The 20,612-nt window shown below is 39.8% G+C and overlaps 1 protein-coding gene across 2 annotated transcripts in view; it reads left to right on the top strand.

The window, feature by feature from the left end:
* Nucleotides 1-20,612, top strand: part of PRKCA (protein kinase C alpha) — a gene marked incomplete at both ends in the record, with an annotated part of 155,465 nt that overhangs the window by 132,506 nt on the left and 2,347 nt on the right. For both annotated transcript variants that reach the window (XM_082008219.1, XM_082008218.1), the window contains 8 exons: nt 2,253-2,396; nt 3,157-3,330; nt 6,246-6,337; nt 7,944-8,006; nt 8,513-8,651; nt 14,728-14,808; nt 16,237-16,344; nt 18,777-18,917. In XM_082008219.1, coding sequence (XP_081864345.1) covers nt 2,253-2,396; nt 3,157-3,330; nt 6,246-6,337; nt 7,944-8,006; nt 8,513-8,651; nt 14,728-14,808; nt 16,237-16,344; nt 18,777-18,917 — 942 coding nt within the window. The remainder of the gene's footprint in view (nt 1-2,252; nt 2,397-3,156; nt 3,331-6,245; nt 6,338-7,943; nt 8,007-8,512; nt 8,652-14,727; nt 14,809-16,236; nt 16,345-18,776; nt 18,918-20,612) is intronic.

Raw genomic sequence — 20,612 nt, 5'->3', positions numbered from 1 at the left:
TATTCTAACATTTTAAGATGCCGCCTTCAGATCCTGACCATTGAGTCTCGCCCGTGTTTGATGCGAGCGAGCGTGGCTTTTGGCGAGCTGGCAGAGGGCACGGGACCTGCTGATGACTCTGCTGCTCTTTTTTTCCTTTTTTTTTTTTTTTTTTTTTTTTTTTTTTTTTTTTGAAAAAGCACAGTTAACCCCCGAGCCTGGATTTCAGCACTGCAGAAAGCTCTCCCTGCCAAAACGGCAGGTTTGTACTCAAAAAAACAAACTGCTCTTGAATAAAATTTGATTTGTCATTTTGAATGAAGCATTTTCCAAACAGGCTACTGACAACCTACCCACTGAGTTCAAAGTATAAGAAATAAAACTAGTGTTTTCCATTCAGTGCCTGATTTGGATCTCCCTTACTTGGTGAAAAGGTGGATATTGAAATTGCTTCTTGTATCACGAGAGCGGGATCTTTTATCTGCGATCCCACATGCGAGAGCTTCACAAAGACATGGCCAGCAAAGCTGCTCCTTTAAACCATTTCTTCATCCTGTACAAATAAAGGATATTAGGATTTCTTTTTTTTTACTTGTTTTGCTTATGACTCAGTCTTGTTTTGTGGCCTTGAAAGGAGCTTTGTCCCAACAAAGAGCTCCATTACAGACGCTGGATTTGTCCCAGCAGCGGGATCTGCCGAGGGCCATCCCTTGCAGACTCAGGGACTTAGGCTGACGCCCGGGACTGGCTCTTCCTAAGCGTTTGCACAGCACATGATCCCGATTCGCCTCTGCAAGTGCTGCTTTCATGCAGGCAAGTAGTAGTAGTGGTGGAAGAAATTCCACGTTAAAAATAAAAGCTTAAAAGCTGTATGACAATAAAAAGAAAAGAGATCAAAGCTGCCAAAGTTCATATCCCTGTGGCAGGGTATAAGACTGTGTTGATAAAGTTGCAGGAAGAGCCATCCAATCTGAATGTGCTTTGCAAGTGACATACGGTTATTTTATCAGAGGTTTACGTCACATTGCTGCCTGCAGAAGTAGAGCGCTGGAGTCCATGAATCGAGTCGTCCCTTTTCAATCTTATGGTTTTAAACTCGTCTGGGGAGGGGAAAGTTTGTATCTTCCAGTTTCCAGTGAGGCTGCCAAAGGTATATGCCAGGCCAGGCTTTTAAGGTGATTTATTGTGTGACTGAATAAACTTTACTTTCTATAATTTTCTTTATCTCTAAAACAGCGGTAATATACAAATACTACCCTTTTACACTGCAGTGAGAAACGTAGTTATCCTTAAATGTCAAGCATATGTCAATGGCACAAAGTAAATTAACCATGTGAGAGGTTACCAGACCAACACACTATATAGCTGGGGGAAAGCATTTATATCCCAAAGTATTATTAAACCTTCTTGGCTTTGCTTCTGCTCGTATATGGGATTATTTTGAGAAAAAGAGGGATATTATGTTGTAGCCTGCATTATCTTTAGGTGAGTCTTACTTTTTTCTCTTCTATTAACTTTGAGATTTGAAATACAACTTACTTGAGCAATTACATGTGTCTCATATGAAATACTGAGACTCTTGCAACCTGCTGCAAACCAGACTGTCTTGCCAAGGCAGAGCCTTTGTATGTAATATTTCCCTTCCTCGCTTTTCCAGATCAACACTTGATTGAAAATCAAAGTTGATTGTATTGCTAGTTTGAAAGTGGCCATGTTCATCTGCATTAATTCTCATGTGTTGTTTTTTTTTTTTAATGTAGGTTATTTTTCTTAATGCATGTCAAAGATTTCCTAACTCTTGCTATGCAGTGACTTTAAGAATTACATTTTAAAAGAGAATGTATTGAAGAGACTGTTCACATCCTAAAATACCCTACGTAGATTATAGCATGATATTTTTGAAAAGCATTTTTTGTATTTCAAAACAAAACCACTAGATAAGCCTGCTTTTGGCATGAAAATAAGTGATTTTTTTTCTTTGGCTTTGGTTTTTGCTTTGGTTTCGCTCTTCTAACCAGATATCTGCTTTTATCTGGTTATACATGAACACAGTTTTCCACTTTAATTCACTCAATAATGTCAGAAGTATTGTTGGAACGAGTCTTTGAAGTTGTGTCTGTGCAAATTTTATGCGACCTTTCTCCTGGGAATGCCGCCTCAAATACGGTCATCTCCAATTCTAACCTTCACCCAGTGATCCATGCTGCCAAGAAAATGAGCTACTCTTCTTACTTCCCTGTTTTTGTGTGTGTATGTGTGTGTATGTTCTTCAGAAAGCCAAACTTGGGCCAGCTGGTAACAAAGTCATTACTCCAACAGAAGACAAGAGCTCAAGTGTGCCATCCAACAATCTGGACAGGGTGAAGCTGACAGATTTCAACTTTCTCATGGTTCTTGGAAAGGGGAGCTTTGGGAAGGTAGGAATTCTTGATAACTATTCCACTTGCATTCTTTTTTTTCTTTCTTTCTTTTTTTGTTCTTGAGGAACAATGAGTGAATAATTCTCTAAGCAGCAAAATCCAGAGTCTTAACGGATGTGCATTTTTGAGGGAGGATTTCTTACCATGCTGTAGGGCGATTCCCTAAGGACGAGCAGGCTTCAGTCATGATTGGCAGTTTTCTTGAAAAAAAAAAAATAAAAAATGCCTTCAGACTGTTAGGGAGGATGTAAGAAGCTGACTTTTAGGTCCTCACTTCCAGGCAATTTCAAAGAAATTAAGTCTACTTTTCTGGCTTTACTACCTAGGTCACTCTGCCAGTTCTGGAAGTCACCAACACTGGTAAGGCTGAATATTGGGAAAAAAACATGAATAGTACATATATATTTGAAATCTGTTAGTCAAAAGAAAGGACTGCTATATTTCTGTCTGTTTGAACAACCACTTACGTGACAAAGTGCCCTTTACTGAAGTCCCCTGGGGCTTAACATTTTATCAGCCCTTCGGCAATGTGCCTGCTATCAACCCGAGGGTTTTGGCACAGGCTTGTCTGAAATGACTGGTACAGCTCATTGCAGTGGGTGAGTAATGGTGATATTTTTGGAGTTTTGATTAAGTTAGTCTACACCAATAAAAGGAAAAGCTGGATTGCCATCTATACAATTCTTCAGGCATATGAGTCACCTTCCCTCTTTGGCAGGTAGGAAGATTTTTCACCCTGTTGTTTCCCTTTGTGCAGGTGATGCTGGCAGACAGGAAGGGGACAGAGGAGCTCTATGCAATCAAGATACTGAAAAAAGATGTGGTGATTCAGGATGATGATGTTGAATGCACGATGGTTGAAAAACGAGTCCTGGCGTTGCAAGATAAACCACCATTCCTGACACAGCTTCACTCTTGTTTCCAAACAGTTGTATGTGAGCTCTGTCTTTCTTGCCCCCCTGATGTTTTCCATACTGTACGATCGTGGATTTTATCAGCTCAATAACATTTATTATTATCCAAATTATTTATCATAGCTTCTGCACATAGGAAATACTGAAGAAAGAGATAGCCCATGTAGTTACCCCTTGTATTTTAAACGTAAAACCCAGGTTTAAAGATTTTTCTTCATACAGTAATTCAAGCATACTGGTGTGACAATTCATAAATTTAATAATGTGTGCTTTGCTAAGCCAGAGCCTTAAGCCCAGATTACCAAAGATTTCTAAATACTTTAAGGATCTGAGGATAGTACGTGAAAAATCTTCATGGCTGTTATATCGTCAGGTGATGCGTCATGAATCAGTGTTTGATGGATTTAATTTAGCTTTCATGCACTCGTAGCACAGAGGAAAGCATTAGGGTTTTTTCTTCCATACCTATAAATATGTGAAGTGGACATTTCCGCATCACGTTGCAAAACACCTCCCAGAGAAGGCTGCGGGATGGATTCGCTGATTCTATGGATCTGACCATCCAGCAGCACCATGCCAGTCGGTTGGGTGACCTGGAAAGCTGTGTGGCAGACAGTTGGCGCTCAGTGTGCTTATGGTTTTCGGAGCGGGCGTGGATACACCCTGACACCAGTGAACTGGCTCCACATGTTCCAAGTGAGGTAGAAGTCTTCATTCACAAGAAATCAAGCCTCTTCTCACCTTGTAGCCATCTTACGACAATGGCCTTGACCTAGTGCCCCAGGGCTGGGTTGCCACTTAATGGGGTGATTAAAGGACACATGTTGTTGTTTTTCCACTTGACTGTTCCATATCTTTTACTTCTTGCATTGTTGATGGCTTTTAACCTAAAAACAAATGAGCAAACAACAGGCAGTTAGTTTGACATAACAATATTGTAATATTCCCCAAACAAGCCACGTCATCACAGCACGGTTTCATAGCATAATTGTCTGTGGGTTTAGAGGCATTTTCAAACTCTGTTTAAAGTCTACAAATCTCTGAGCAGAAAATGGCCTGAATGCAACAGATTTGCAAACATAATTAATCACAATAAAATGTTAAATCTGGGAACCATTGCACTTGGCAATTCTTGCTTTCTAAAATACTATTTTTCCTGCCTCTACTTACAAGAAGATTGTTGTAATAAGAGAGGTCCTAGTGAGAAACAGACTTCTATCTCTCTTCAATTCTTTATCTTTGTATAACTTCATTAGTAACTAAGAAGCTTAGTGTCATCAGTAAATGAAAAATCACTGTTTAATCTTATCTTTCTTTTGAGCAACTACATTTTAAACGTAAAATCTTAGAAGTACAAATGTGTAGTGTTTTCTGGCTAAGGGGAATGGAGGAAAGAAGTTGGGGGTTTCAGTATTTACAGTATATTTTTTCGTTTGTTTTATAGCGTACAAGAGCAATGGAGCTGCATAAGGGCCTGGATAAATCATTAACACCTTTGCCTAATTTACTTAATGTTTTCCTAAGAGTTGAGTGGCTTGCAGTTGTTGCTATGAAATATTCTGGAGGATTAGTATTAGCCACAAAAATGAGAAATTGTATATTACGGAAAAGAAAAGGCATAAACTGTGTGACCATAGGAAAAACTGATTGTTTTTTGTTAGTGCTTTTAGCTGCTGGCTTCAGTTGCCATGGATTCTACAATAAGACGATGCATACAAAAATCTAAATTTTATAAATTTAATCTAGCCAATTGAACTTGGCTTGTCTGTTGGACCCAGCTTAGGAAATCGCAGCTTTTAAATCTGTGTTAATGTTCCAAAATCTTAGTTACTGGACAGTTGGAGACTTTCTTTTTCGATTAATTCTGAAGGAAAGAGATTGAACTAGAGCATCTTAGTAACGAGTCTCTTTCCCATCAGAATATTGGATCAGAACTTTTCTGCAAATACTTCAGGATAATGATTCTGTCAGAAATAACTAAAGGAAAATCAGAGGAAGTGAAAAATATGTCTTCCATGACTGGAGGAAGACTATTAATGCATCTTATATGCTGTGTGGGTCATGTTGTAACTGCAGATACTAAGCTTGCCATAATGTTGCCCACCAGAATTTTTAATGTTAGGTGGTCAAAATCATCTACCCTAAATAAAAGGTGTTTGTAGAGTGTAAACCATGTATTCTTACTGAAGTCACTTGGAAGAGTGCAGTTTTAGTGCTCTGAAAACTGGGGGACAGACCTACTGTTTTAAGTCTTATCGTCTGAAGGACACTGGATGGGAAAATGCTACTTAAGTGCACTTAAATACGTTATGGTTATGTTTGATTTGAGGTACCTGGCTATGGCTTTTAAAAGTCCTCTCTGTGCAAGCAAAATCTCCCTCCAAAATACCTTGTTGCCATCTTCCTCTAGCTGAAATATGTGTCTACGAGAAATTAATTAAGTGTCACTTGTAAGCGTTCTAGATACTTTGGTAAACCCTACAACTGCTTTTCTTCTAGCGCCTGTTTAATCATCAAAACAATACATTTCTTAATACCTCCCTTCTCCCAAAGGAAAACTTATTAGGAAGGATTAGAAATGGCTGAGAGCAAGAATTTTCAACCCTTTTTATTTTTTTTTTAATATTTATTTTGAGAGAGACAGATTTTTCAGACAGAGCTATTTGTGAATAATTATGGGAACATTTGCAGACAAATAATATATAAAAATGCATCACTAAAATTGTCAAATCTAGCCAGATCTCATCAGTCACCTACTCTTGCAGGTTTTACAAAACATTCCACTTCCATTTCCTGATCAGTCGATTTTGCCAGAATGTACAACCAGTCCTAATAATCTTAAAAGCTTTATAATAACATATTAGTGACTTTTTTGCTGATCAATGCATATCTAATATTTTCTCTAATGTGTGTCTTCAATGCTTTATCCTAGGACCGTCTGTATTTTGTTATGGAGTATGTGAATGGTGGTGATCTCATGTATCACATTCAGCAAGTAGGAAAATTTAAGGAGCCACAAGCAGTGTGAGTGTTCATGTTTATATATTTAAATCATGTCATCATATTAATTTTACACTGTAAGAGGATTAGATTTCTTCTTCTTCAGGTTCAGTATGAAGTCTTTAGCTGGCCTTTTTCAGTTGTGTTTTTAAGGCTGAAAATCCAAAATTTATTTTGAAAATATTGTTTGCACACATAGACCAAAGGTAACTGTGCCTTTGGAGTCAAAAATACAGCACAAACAAAGGCAAGCAATGCCTGCTTTAAAAGTGACGAGAATTTAAACAAGGCAACAGGAAATTAAAGTTGTTACTTGGTATTCTGGTGTTGTTTTTAAAAGCGAATATAAAAAAAAAAGGCGAGTAGAACATTTCAGTCTGAATTACTGTTACAGGGAAAGGCAATACAAATAGACTCAGCATCGCAATATAAATTACAGTTTATATGCGATAAATTCAATGTATAGCTTAGAAGAATTTCTGTGATCCTGCATTTTTATAGAAGTGTTATTTGTGAGGAGTTAATAAATGATTAGAAGTTGTTTATATGCATGAGCCCTTTTGGGTAATTGTGCATCTGGCATAGCAGTGAGCAACTGATGCTGATCCGTAGCATATTCAAATGTGAACTGATCCATCAGTACCATCTTAGTCGCGCTTATAACATCTCATCATCATTTATTAGTTTCATAAATCATTTACCAGTTAAACTTTAAAATAAAGTGTGACCAACTGTTTTAAGAATTCAGCTAAAATAATTTCTCATTTCAATTTAAATAATCAGGGCTTGTTTAAATGAGAGGCCTTCTAAATATAAGTGTTCGAGATACACAACAAAATTTCAACAACTCACCAAATAAAAGCTAGATGGTGTCAGATCATCCTTGACTCCCAGCTACTGTAACTTGCCAACACTCATTGCAAACGATGGTGCTTTATGGCAGCTTGCGCATGTGGAGCATCTTCCAGCACGCGCGTTCACAAACACTTCTCATCAAGCGTTTCAGAGCTAAGCTTTCCTTTCCCTTATGTTAGCCTAAAAATTAATCTAACCTTCAAGTAATCCTCTTGCATATAATTTACACAGTTCCACAGCAACTGGCTTCAAACATCTATCAATATTATATATCCTTTAACTACATTCAGCAATTATATGGTAGTCGTTTTAATTAGCTTTATGTAATTAATCCATTAACAGCCAGTATAAAGGAATACTGTTTCTGCAAATTATTTCGTGCCATATGAATTTCAGTGTAGGTTGAGCTGCATCCTGAATTCAGCATTGATTTGAGGTTAGAGAGAATGACCTTTGCAGGCAGATTCAGATCAGTGCAGTAAAATGCTGTGCTCCAGCTGTGCCATTTCTTTGTGGTCTAGGGAGACATTGTCATTTCTTTTTAAAGTTCTGCGTTATTTTATCATCAAATACTCAAAATGTGTCAAAGTCAAATTGAAGTAAGAATGTCATCTGCCTGCAATGTGTATTTTTAATACTTTAATATATATGTACTATATATTATATACTTTATATACTGTTATACTATCATTCTTCACTATGATGCATTTCCAAAATATTTCGTCCAAAGGAAATCCTGAGGCAATAAGAAATCTGTTGGGTTTTTTTCATACAGGTTCTATGCAGCTGAGATCTCAGTTGGGTTATTCTTTCTCCATAACAGAGGGATTATTTATAGGTGAGTATAATCTGACCCAAGGAATCTCTGAACCATTTTTAATATCCTGAAAGGATCAATTTCTTTAACTTTTGGGGGCATTTTTAAAACATTTTATAAAAAGCAATCACTGTAGTGTTTTGTTTGTTTTGCTGGTGCGCTGTAACCAAAGCCGCTGCTTTACCTGAGCTCTTCTGACGTCTCTGCTCTGCCAAACTCAACCTGAAAATGTAAAACATGATCTTGTGCATTCCTGTATGATCTTCCACTGTTTTGCACGTTCAGAAGTCTCCGGGTGAGCGTGCTCATAGTCATACACATCTGTCTCTTCACTAATTGTCCAGTTTCAGGGCTCGTGGTTGTTCTTACGGATCTGCAGTGAGGTGCCCAGCTCCGGCCGGACTGTAGACTGCCGTGCACGTGCACCCCTCCCCTCCGCCCCCAGACAGCTACACATATTCCTCACTAGATAAGTTTGCCCTAGTTCATCCTAAACATTAACATTAAATTACTGTGATTCTTCATAGAGATCTGAAATTAGATAATGTGATGTTGGATTCGGAAGGACACATTAAAATTGCTGATTTTGGAATGTGCAAAGAACATATGTTAGATGGAGTAACAACCAGGACCTTCTGTGGCACTCCAGACTACATTGCACCAGAGGTAAGTATTTGCCATTTCAAGAACCTTTTAGTCTCTGAAATTAAAATTGTCCCTACGCAAATTTCGCACGACCAAGTTTGGATAGCTGTAACTCTGGATACGCTGTGGATGGTGCCATTTATACTTCTGCAGGTACGTGGAATAACTTGGTGAATTAATACAATATTATCAATAAGACTTCAGTACCTTAAAAAATACCTGGTTGATTGAAAACCTAACTTTTTCTGAGATCAGTGCTTCAGATTTTGTTCATACTAGCAAAAGACTAAAAAAGCTGGATCACCACCTTGTGATTTTGGATTGTAGCCATTATTAAATGTTATTAAACTTTGTGCTTCAATTTGTGCAGTCATAGAGAGTTCATGGGTGGTGTTGATGTGGTCAGCAAACATTTTATTGGGAGCAAACATAGCTGCTTTAATGTATTTCTCCATAAGTTCACCCAGCTGGTCTAATACATTATATTTAAAGAATTGTTTGACATTTTCAGGAAATCACAAACCACTCGTTGATTTTTTGGGAAGGGACTCAAGAGGTCTTGAAGCTTTTTGCTGACCTCTCTGCAAAACTACTTTAGTCTTTTCCAGGCCATGTCTTACAAATGGTACACAAGTGTCATGAGTTACTGCTTGTGATCTCAGGAAAGCTCCAGTCACTGAAAGCCTCAACTAAGGTACAAGATCAGGGCTTGAATGGAGTTGACGTAATAAATACATAATTTGACCTGAGTTTTCTGTGACTTGGTGATACCTGTGCTGCATTCAAGCCACTGAAAATTACATTCAAACACAAACCTAACTTTCAGTGTCTCTAAAATGAAAATCTGTTCATGAGAAACACAGCTCTGCTTTAAAGCCCTGTGATAAATACAAGCTTAGAGTTAAGATTTTTAGTCTGGATATGATTTATATTTCAATAGTTTAGGTATAAAACATTAAAAACAAGCACATGTGGTGATTTGGAAATTATTCAAATATATTAATATTAAAATCTGGTGGTGTGCATACTCAGCTTTCAAGAGTCTTGATTTGTTTGGCTGCAAATTCAATGCAAGAGGCTGTATCCTGATCCAAATACTCAGTGTTTCACTGAGTGCTGGGCAAGAGGCAGCTCTGGCTGGAACATTTCTGGATGTAATTGAATGTTTGTTGGAATATGGGAGATTTATACACGGGCAAGTAAGTTAGCGTCTAAGGTGAATTTTGTCATCTCTGTGAAATTGGAATGAAAAATAGTTTGTTTTTTTACAGTTGCTAATTCATGCTTTTCATAGTGAAATATTGTGTAGTATAAAACCTTGTTTTTTCACAAATTGCTGTTGCTTGCAGCAGGATATCAGAACAACCAGAGCAGTATTTCTTTTTCTCCTGTCAAAACATAAATGAAGCCAACATTACAAATTAAAAAGTGTCCTTTCTGTGGCAGTAGGCTTGTGCCAGTTAATACCAAAGAACGTGTTGTCTGTGCCAAAATGCTCAATATGGGTCAGTGCTGGAATGATTTATATTATTTTATTTGGGAATTTCATATAAAGAAATAAACCTTTTACCAAAACGTTCAGTAACTGGGAGGAAGGTAGTCTTTCTGTTATCTTACAAACAGATTTTTTTTTTTTTTTTTTTTTTTAGTTTCTGAAGACATTATTGTGCTGAAAAATTGCTAACTAGGTCTGTGGTAAACTTCAAAGTAAGGTTCATGTTTTGCTTGCGGCGGCATTTCAGCATGTTTCCATGGGCTAAAATTTACAATAGGTTATAGTGAGGATGCATTTGCTTCGTACCATCCCCTGATGGGTGGAGGTGAATGAGCTAAACCTAAATAAACTGTTGAAGGTATCTAGAGTAGAAGCAGTCCTGCGAGCGCGTGGCACTCAAACAGAGAGAATTAGCTCTTCTCATCAGTGTTTGGGAAATAACATTGTGACTACAGTGGCGTCTGAAGGAGCCCATGCTGCATGAACTACCCGCAGACATAGTTCAGAGATTCCACAGCTGGAAGGACCATACAGGGACATCTCAGCTGGCTTCACGCCTACAATCTCCAGACAGAAATGCAGGGGAATATGGTGCCACATTTAGCAAAGTGGACTTGAGTACTTTAGTGTACTGTAAAATAATGCTTTCCTTTTCTAATGATTGGGAAAGTTTACATTTGTTATTACTGAGGTATATAACACACTGGCATCAATATTCATTTTCTTATCCTGTGCAATTTGTGAAACATGTAGAGGTTAAACTGGTAGAATCCCAGGTTTGACCACTTCTGTCAGGCAGTAAAGAATATTTATTGATGTGCTGAACTTAAATATTTATGGTCGGAGTGGTATAATAGCCATGAAATCAATTAATACTTTGTATTTCCTTGACTGGTCAAGAGAGACAGGAGGAGATGGATGTCAGGACGATGAGTACGAAGGGATTCTGCCAGCACAGCCAGTGGTGCAGTACGGAACCCTACCATCAGCATCCCTGCAGCAGCTAGAGCACTAACGTGGAATTTCAGAATTTAAATTAGAAACTCTGTTTCCCTTCTCCTCCATCTAATAGCCTCAAAACCTTAAGTTCTAACCTCGTCTTTGCCTGAATTATGGGAGGCTAATAGATATCGCAAAGGTTTGGAAAGTGTACATTTGACTGTTTCTTGTGCTAGTAATATTTATTTCTTTTAATAACTGAGTTTTAACTTTTCCAGTAGGCATAATATATGTTCACAAAAGACTTTCTTTCTTGCCTCTGGGATATATAGTCTTTTCATCCCAACTGGCTGCCAGCTGCAAGCTGCAGTGATCTGAACGTTCCTACAAATTGCTGATATTAATCTCTGTGTCCTGGTCTTGACTGTGCTTTCCTTGGAGGGAAAAAGGAAAAAAAAAAGATAAAAAGCAATGAACGTTCCTCTGCCAGTTTGGCTTGATGAGAGAAATTCCTCCTGAGCTCTCAACTCCACAGCACCTGAAAAGGCACAGCTCTCAAAATGCAGTAATAGGGAAAATGGGACATTTGAAATGAAAAAGGAGATGAGAAAGGCAATCATTTAAATTAATGATGGAGAAGGAGGGGAAGGGTCCTATCAACTTTCCAGTCCTCCCTGGCCAGTAGAAAGCAGAGAGCATAGCTGGAGGAGGGTACAGGTCTCCATTTCTAGGCACATGAACTCCCTCACCGCTCTGTGAGTCTGCACCGCACACTGCGGTGGGACAGGAGGTTGTGTTAATATACGCCTACTTATTCTAAAAGATACCAAAATTTGTACATGCAGGTAGGATTATTTTGGCAGCTGCTGCAAGGCAGCCAGCGATGGCTTTGAGCGCAGCAGCTGAAGGGTAGTACACGATGACTTCTGGATGAGGAGAGAGCTACTGAAAATATGGTATTTAGAACTTGCTGACTTTGTACCAATGCATGTTTGACTGTATATTGAAAACTCATCTGCCTCCTCCTTCCTTGAAGTGAGCATTCGTTCCTCTCATTTACATTTTCCAATTAATGCTTTGAATAGCTCCCAATATTATGAGTATAACCGCCGGTTCCGTGCATGACACGCAGACTGGTGAAAGAACACGGCAGATTGCTTTTCTGTGTCTCACTTGTATCATATCTGTACCAGGATTAAGCTGGTTGTTCAAACTGGGTGTTTTTAACTAGAATTAAAGGAAGAAAACTTCTGGTGTATAGCAACAGACATTGACAGTACCACCTTTTCCTACGTTGCAATAGACTCAATGGAAAATGTGTTTTCATCGCATTTGCAGTGGGACTCCTCTGTAGTGGGATCTTTCCAGTCCTGGCGGAACTTGATGTCCGTATTCATTTCCCAAATCCCACTCTTTCATCATGCAAGCGGTTTGGGCCAGGGAGGTGTGTGCCAGCTCAGAGGGGGCACCGATCTGTTCCTCAGATGCTTCTGATGATGTTGACATGTGGCATCAAATAGCCGATGACATAGGACAAAAATTTTAGTGACTGACCTTATGTTAGGTTAAATGTGGGAGGTTTTTTCATGCTAATTCTGTTTCTCTGGATGATTCTGTGGTATTCTCTCACAAAGGCAGATTTAATTGGGGCAGATTACATTTGCTGGTGAGCATGCTATTTAGAGAACAACCCAATCTTGACTCACCTCTTGCTGGATAAACAAACAGCATCATTGAGTCCGTGCTGTGTTACATCTTTCATTTTATGACATTGCATGACATTTAATGACGTTGCATGCGAGGAAATTAAAAGATTTCCTCTCCTCAGTACTCCCATCAAACTTTCACAGGAGGAGACGTAGACTGTGACCTCCTGGACAGACCTGACTGCCGGGTTGAGAACCATGGCGGTATAGCAGCATTTTCTTTCTAACTGCTATGGATCCATCTTTTTCTCATTTGCTAACTGAAATAAAGTGTTCCTACCAAAACCACTCACATGAAGTTTACTTATTGTACAAAATGTTCTGGCCTTACAAATTAATGACCTTCTGAAAAATATTCCCCCCCCCTTTTTTTTTTAATAGAAAATACTCTTTTCCATAAGGCAAGGAGAGATTGTCAGGGAAGGGTTGAAGAATAAATGTTTTATCATTTTCTGTGTGTAAAGGACAGTATTTTTTCTGGGTAAAATTTTGCAAGTGTTTGGTCTTCCAGTGGACCTCTGGGAACTTGCTGGTGATAGAAATTAAAGGGAGAGTAACCAAGTATGTCAACTACTATAATATGAAATGAATGTCCCAAATATGTATTTTAAAGCCCCTATTACTGCTGTAAGACAACTAATAAAGATGGCCTTTATGTAGGACCTTCCAGCTGAGAACTTTGTTATTACCTCTGGTTGTGTAATATATTTCAAAGTGCGATGGATTTTGAAATCCTTTGCTTAGTAACGTTGTGGTAATTTTTAATTCATGTGCTGCTGTTACCCCAGCAAAAAACATATTCACATAGAGACTATAATTTTACTTAGCAGCCAGGCAGTCCTGCTTTATTGAACTGGTGACTCACTCTTTTCCTGAGAAACTACAAAATTCACCAGTTCAACTTCTCTTTCAGAAAACTAAAAAAACCTAGGATATGTGATGTGTACTTGTTTTAGCAATTTGTTTCGCAAAGAATAAAAACGCATGCAAGAAGGAAAATAAATGCGAGTCCATCTGGAGTAATGACTGCCTCAGTTCTCTGCTTATTCTGGTGGAGCGGTGGCGCTGGAGGCTGCCTTCCCCAGCGTGGATGGGGACATCCTGCACCCCTTCATGATTCACAATATCCCTTCACAGTTATTTAGAAGGAGATCTGAGGGACAGAGCACGTCTCCACCTCAAAACTCCGCTATAGCATGCCCAAATGCATCTCTTAAATAAATTAACACTGATCTCTGAAGAGGCCTCGATTAAAGAAAATGACGCACGAGGGGACCTGCGTGCTGTTGGCACTTGCAGCCTTTCGTCGTGTCAGGACTCAGTTTGTGCTTCTGTGTGAGTCAGATGTGAACCCAGAGGATGCAAAATACTTGACATTTCCGTTGGGCTGAACGGCAGAAACCCCTTTCTCTTTGGCGTAGCTGGTATCTAGCTTCACAGTAAGAGTATCTTAATCACGCAACCTGGGAAAATGTAACTGAGCTTTTCAGGGATTTGCTCTTTTCTTAAATGTTGATTCCTTTTGCAACAGAACAAAAACATAAATACTGAAAAGAAAAGAAAGGCTTAATTATTGATAACCTGTAAGTTACGCGAGTCTCGTGATTTCAGGCTTTGACAGAAATGGATGGATAACATTTTTGCCTTGTCTCCTACCTTGTGCCGCTCTACTTCCTCCTTTGCCTTCAAGTGCACATCCCAAGGTCTCCTAAGAGCCGCATTTCCCGAGATATCAGAGTACCAAAAGACACGGGCAGGTTTAGACTAAAATTTGCAGAACGGTCCAACTCCCACTGAAACCAGTGAGTAGCTAGAGTGAGGATTACAGGATTGGCTTTCTGGGATTTTTCAAGGAAATATGTTCATCTCTGCATGTCAGTGTTTATCTAATGCGTCACTAGACTGGGTGCTAGTTAACATCGGGGTTTTTTGATTGTGTTTTTTTGCGATTATACAGATTATTGCATACCAGCCCTATGGGAAGTCTGTGGATTGGTGGGCGTACGGAGTGCTGCTCTATGAGATGTTAGCTGGCCAGGTAAGAGTCCCCCTCCCGCGCTCGCTGTGACCTCCTCCTGCCTCTCCAACACTGCTCTGTCTCAAGGCTCCCTAAAGGGTTAGACCCTCAGGGGACAGGACTGGGGCCTTTCATACTGATGCTACCTCCTTGTACTCTTGACTGACTCCACTGAGAATGGATTTAGGCTTCAAGCTCTGTATGTTGCCCCCACATAATCAAGCGCTGCCTTTGAATACGGCTTCTTTGTAGTGTAATAATGTTATAAACAGCCACCTTCAAAATCGAATGGGAGACACTTGAGCAGGAAGAAGCATGTCAAATGGAAGAAATATCATTTAGTAGTTTGAAACCACAGGGAGACTCAACAGGGGTGTGTATATGCTCTGCATTGCAGTTAAGTCACCAGAATACGGTTTTCGTACTGTATGTCCTAGGGGTAAAGTATGGGTCTCGCCACTTGAAACGCGCTCAGTTACAGACCCCTTATTCTGCGCAGTGAGTGAGATGCTGTTCTCTGAGTCGCTCAAGTAGAAAAGCAACACTGTACTGCAGTAAATGGCAGATAAGTACCAACTTTAAGGAATTCTATTAGTTCTGAAAAGATTGTGCAAGTGGCTTTCAATGAGCGTTAGCTAAAGGCATGCATTTCCTAAGCTTAAAACATACATTTTTAACAAATGCCTTTAATAGTTTCTCTACTAAATTCCAGTTGACATTTTAAAAGTTTTTAAAGTGTGGCAGTCGCGGTTGTTAACATTTACAGTCTGCATTGCAAATATTAGGCATCTGAATGCTTTTGAGAAAATGAGATTTGCCATTCACTGAGCCTTGCACAGTGCCTGTATCCTGGGGACTCGCCTGCAGGCACTTTCTTCACCACCTATGTTTAAAAATAATATGCAGCCCTTGCTTGTGATATAGTCTCCCCTTCACAGAAGCAGAGTCTGCAGCCATGCCATATAAAACAAACTGGAGTTTAACTGGAATTAAGTGAGGAATGGATATACCTTAACACAAGGTAATTGAAAGTCACAGTCTCCAGAGTTCACGGTTTAAAGCATTTCATCTGTCTGGCACACAGTAGCTTTAAAAGGTGATCAGGAAGATAACACTGCACACATCTCATTAACCCGGCAGCTATGCTGGGGGCAGAAATGCACTTTTCTCCTTGGTTTCTACCGGAGTGATGAACGCTGAGCTTCTGGGGCAGAAGAGCCCGAGCTGCAGATGGCGAGGAGTTTGGTGTGGGTTCCTGGGCAAGGAGCACTGCTGTATACAGATCTCTCTGGGCACCTGCGACTGACTGCAGACAGGTTGCTGGGCTGGATGCGCCTTTGACCTGAGCCAGTGTGGCCATAGGATTGTCATGCCGTTTCATAAAAAGCGGAGAATTTTTTACAAATCCAAAACACAGTAAGTAACGTAGCTGTGATTTATTTTCAACAGCCTCCATTTGATGGAGAAGATGAAGATGAACTTTTCCAGTCTATAATGGAGCATAATGTTTCCTATCCAAAATCACTGTCCAAAGAAGCTGTCTCCATCTGCAAGGGGGTGAGATAGATGCTTCTTTATCATTAAGTTCCTTTTTGGTAATCCTTGTGAATAACTAAATTTGTCTGGCTTTGACACGGCACTGTAATATTTTTAAGTGCAGCTTCTGTCAGGCTGCGCTAAGCTATGTTGTCATGAAGCGCTCATCGCTTGGTGTCACTGATAAGTACTCGGCTCTTCCCGCTATGCCTGCTTGTTTCATGGTAAGAACAAATGTCAGAATCAGCAGCTGCCAAATCTAAAGCAGAATTTATAAACGGGACTATGGTGTGAAATGTCTCCACCCACCTTGCCTCTCCACCCTCAACAGCACAACCCCAATTTTGCAGGGTGAGGAGATTTCTCAGCTTGGATGGGTACCAGATACTCCAGCGAGGCCTCAGCCCAGTATGCCCAGTGACAGCAGCAGAGCAGAAGAGTTAATAAAAATAATTTTTAAATGTAGGTAAAGATGAGCTTATGTGAAAATCTTCAGCGTAAATGCAAGGAAACTGGGGGGAAATCCTGACCCAGTGGTAATCTGTGTGGCTTAAAATTTATCTTGGATTCTAAGTTTTGGGTTTTTTTTTTTAATAGGAAAAGAATAGATTTGACTTCAGAGGATTAGCTCAGGAAAAAAAAATTCATTTGACTTTCCTTTGACTCCGTGTGATTCCCTGGAGTACTGTCAGTCTGTGGCTTTTCCAAACCACCATCTATAAAGCATTATTTGATGTCTTTCTTACACTGATAAAATAACGCTGCACTTAGTGTCAGTTAATTTGGTGTTTACTTTCTTTCTTTCCTTTGCAACCACGAATGAAATATTGTACATGAGCTGGATATTAATCCCGTAAGGAAAAATCATCAAGAAAAAGAAAAGCTGTTTAGAACAGCAAGGTGAAAGGAAAGACCACTTTAATTTTGGAGTCTGTCCCGGTGTAGACATGCTGGCCAACAAAAACAAAACATAAATTTTTGTAAAGTACATGCAGATTGATGCCTTGTCATGAAAATCATGTATTCAGACAACGTGGTTTGAACTTGATCTAATTACCATGTTTTCAGCTCTCCTGCTTGCTGCTGTTCCGCTAGGTGCTTATGCAAAGGGAGGCCAGGGTGGCATTGCACCCCTAGGCTTAAGGTCAAGTCTCTGTGATAATGTGTTCATCATCTGTATTAAACTAGTAAATTAATTCCAGATTTCAGTGAGCATTATACCTGAGCTAAGAAGTCAATATGAGAAGGCTTCTGAACCTTGTGGTCAGCAGTAGCTCTGCAATCCTGGGACTGTGCACTGTCAAGCAAGATGAACGTGCGCGCTCTGCTTTTGACTTGAATCGTCTGCTTGACATCTATTCCTCTGATTCTGAGTTCGTTGCGTTTCATAAATGCAGTAACTTTGGAACAGAATTAAAACTGTGAGAATCATCATTCGCATTTTCTTATATCACCTCCTGCTAAAGCAAGGGGTTTAGAAAAGGTAACAAAAATGGGAAGGTTGCTGTTAAGCTTGCAGCAGGATGTGATCACTAGCCCAGTGCCCAGCCGACTTCCCAAAGTCTGCTTAGAGTCGCTTTTATTTTAGGTTCAGAACTGGAATCTGATCAACTCAACATTTGGAGGGAGGCTAAAGCAGTGCAGCTGAGGTTTTAAAAAGATGTGTTGGGGTGTCGCTCCCAGCAGTATATTAATCACATATAATTTGCAAAAGAACTTTAAAAAGTCCCCACAGTACTGGAACTGAGAGTTGAAGGCTACGTTGCTCAATTCCTAATGTACATATCAATTGAAAAGATTTTGAGAAGCTAGTTAATTAGGGGCATATTACTGTTTCCAAGCATGCAATGCTGGTGGGTTTGTTGGTTTGTTTTTTTCCCAAGTCTGCTTAATCTCTGCAGCTGGGTATAGTATTGACCAAGATGTCATTAAGGATGCAAGGGAGGAAACACAGATTAGATATTGTCAGCTGGGTGCCAAGAAATTGTAGGCTCTGTAATGAGATGGCGTGAACAAGCCCAGAAAAATGAAAAGGGGGGGTGTACTTCATACAGCTTTAGTATATTGGAATTTATTAAGTTTAATTGATTATTGAGGTAGGGCAGAAGCTGTTCTGGAGATTTATAAGACTGAACTGAAAGACCAAAGGCGAAATTCAGGAGTGAGTTGTGAACTAATAGGATGGCCGTGTGCCCCAGGCACCTCCAGTGCCAGCCTCTGCCGAATGGGGAGAAGCTCTCAAGTGCAGCCCTTGATTTTGCTGCTGATGTGCTGTCTCCAGTGGTCAAACACGAAAAAACTAATCCTCAAAAAATGAATTTTAGCTTTTCAAAACAATTTTATTAGCAACTTGCATCTTCAGGAGAGGAGCAAGAGCATCACTATCTGGGGAAAATCTGTCCCACTTTCATTCCAGCGTTAAATGTAATCATTTGGTGTTCTCTTCCTAACAGCTAATGACTAAACATCCCGCAAAACGCCTTGGCTGTGGCCTTGAAGGCGAAAGAGACATCAGGGAACATGCTTTCTTCAGGAGAATTGACTGGGAAAAACTGGAAAACAGAGAGATTCAGCCACCTTTCAAACCTAAAGTGGTGAGTGAGATGCCAAGTACTTCCCTCGCTAAATGTGTCTGCAGTCATGCCTTCCCGTGGGGTGAGATTAATGCTGGCTTGATGGTGCTGCAAATCTGGGACACTTCTAAAATAAGGCAATTTGATTACAGCAGACCAGTCTGTAAATCTGCTAATGTTTTGGCACCCTGTAACATAACCCAGTGTGCTTTGTTCCTTGCAAAAACGTCTCCCGATGATTTGAGTCCTGACTGATGGTCATGCACTGCATGAGAAGTTGAAAACAGGGAAAATTGGCATATTCACATCAGCCCCTGGAGACCTGTAATAAATGCAGTTCCCGACTGTCTCCTCTGAACAGCATCTAAAGTCAATGATTAAAGGTATCTGAATTACTGGGCTAAATTTCTTCACGGTGGGCTACACAGCACGGGGGGGTTGTATTCCCCGTTCTAGAGTGATGTCTGCTGAGTTCGCAAAAATAATCCCCGATTTCTTTTTAAGGTTTGTTACTGGTTTGCACACATGTATCTGTAGGAATATTTTAGAAATCCAAACAAGTGAAAGAAGTCCTTACTGTGAGAACTGTTTGCATAAGAGAATTTGAAGAGCTGTATTTGTTGATACAGAACTTCTTTCAGCATGTACTGTGCTTTATTGACAGGCAAAGAAAAGTATTTGCATGCAAGAATACAGGCTTTCAGGAACAGCTGTAAATTGTTATGTCCTAACATTGAATCTTCCTTCTCTAACACTTTTTTTGTTTCGGTGAGATGCGTAGCTGGCTGTAGCACTGCAGCTATAGGATCACTGGTCTGTACACTGATGTATTTACCAATGTAGACGCGTTGGTGTGGTATCACGAACTGATGAACAGAGGGAAGCCACTACCCGGTGGCAGAATATATTCCTCTTTTTTTGCATACAGATGACTTTTCATATCAATAGGAGGAGAGCTGCATGCTGAGAAGAGTCTTTTGTGCTGGGGGAATCACCCTTTATATACGGTGTGGATTTTGCATGCAGGGAAGAGCGTAGATAGTTAAAGAACACGCATGGTGCTGCCAACACTGCCCAGCCGTCCCCAGGGCTGTCTGTCCAAAGGGGAGCTGCGCCTCGTTAAAGCATGTTTTATGGAAAATTTTCATTACATGCTTCTTGAGTCAAATTTAAAGCTGATCGTAAAGCAAATCTACCTTCACATTTGTACTTTTTATTAGCTTAGGAGCTGAGTGCTTAGACTCTCCTTGAAGTTAAAAGTAACACCAGTGTGGAGGTACTAAAGGCTTGAAGTATGGTCTGGTTCCATCGTAGCACATTTTGTGGCAGATCCTGGCTCCTGTTGAGAGCAGCTGTGCTCTGTCTCCAAGGTTATCATGACCTGTTTTGTTTATACTGGCTACTATTAAAATACACCAAGGTGTATTCACGTGGAGCCTAACTTTCACAGATGAAAATAGTTTAAAACCCAAGTCTGATATTTACATACCCTGTAACTCATTTATTGTGATTGCTTATTCTATTTATATGGATTCTAGAAAGAAAAAAACACATATTCCTTAATCTGTTTGCAGATGTGGACATATTTGTAGGCTTTGTTTGGGGTGGGTTTTTTTCAGAAAACCTTTCTAGGTGCATCTTCTCTAGGAAGCGCATTGCTGCAGGAAATTGTCCTGCTTTTGCACACAGGCATGGTTCTCACTCCAACACGGAGCC

Source organism: Phaethon aethereus, assembly GCF_964289735.1.
Source record: "Phaethon aethereus genome assembly, chromosome: 18".
NCBI classification, from domain to species: domain Eukaryota; kingdom Metazoa; phylum Chordata; class Aves; order Phaethontiformes; family Phaethontidae; genus Phaethon; species Phaethon aethereus.
This window is presented reverse-complemented; position numbering and strand designations above follow the sequence as displayed.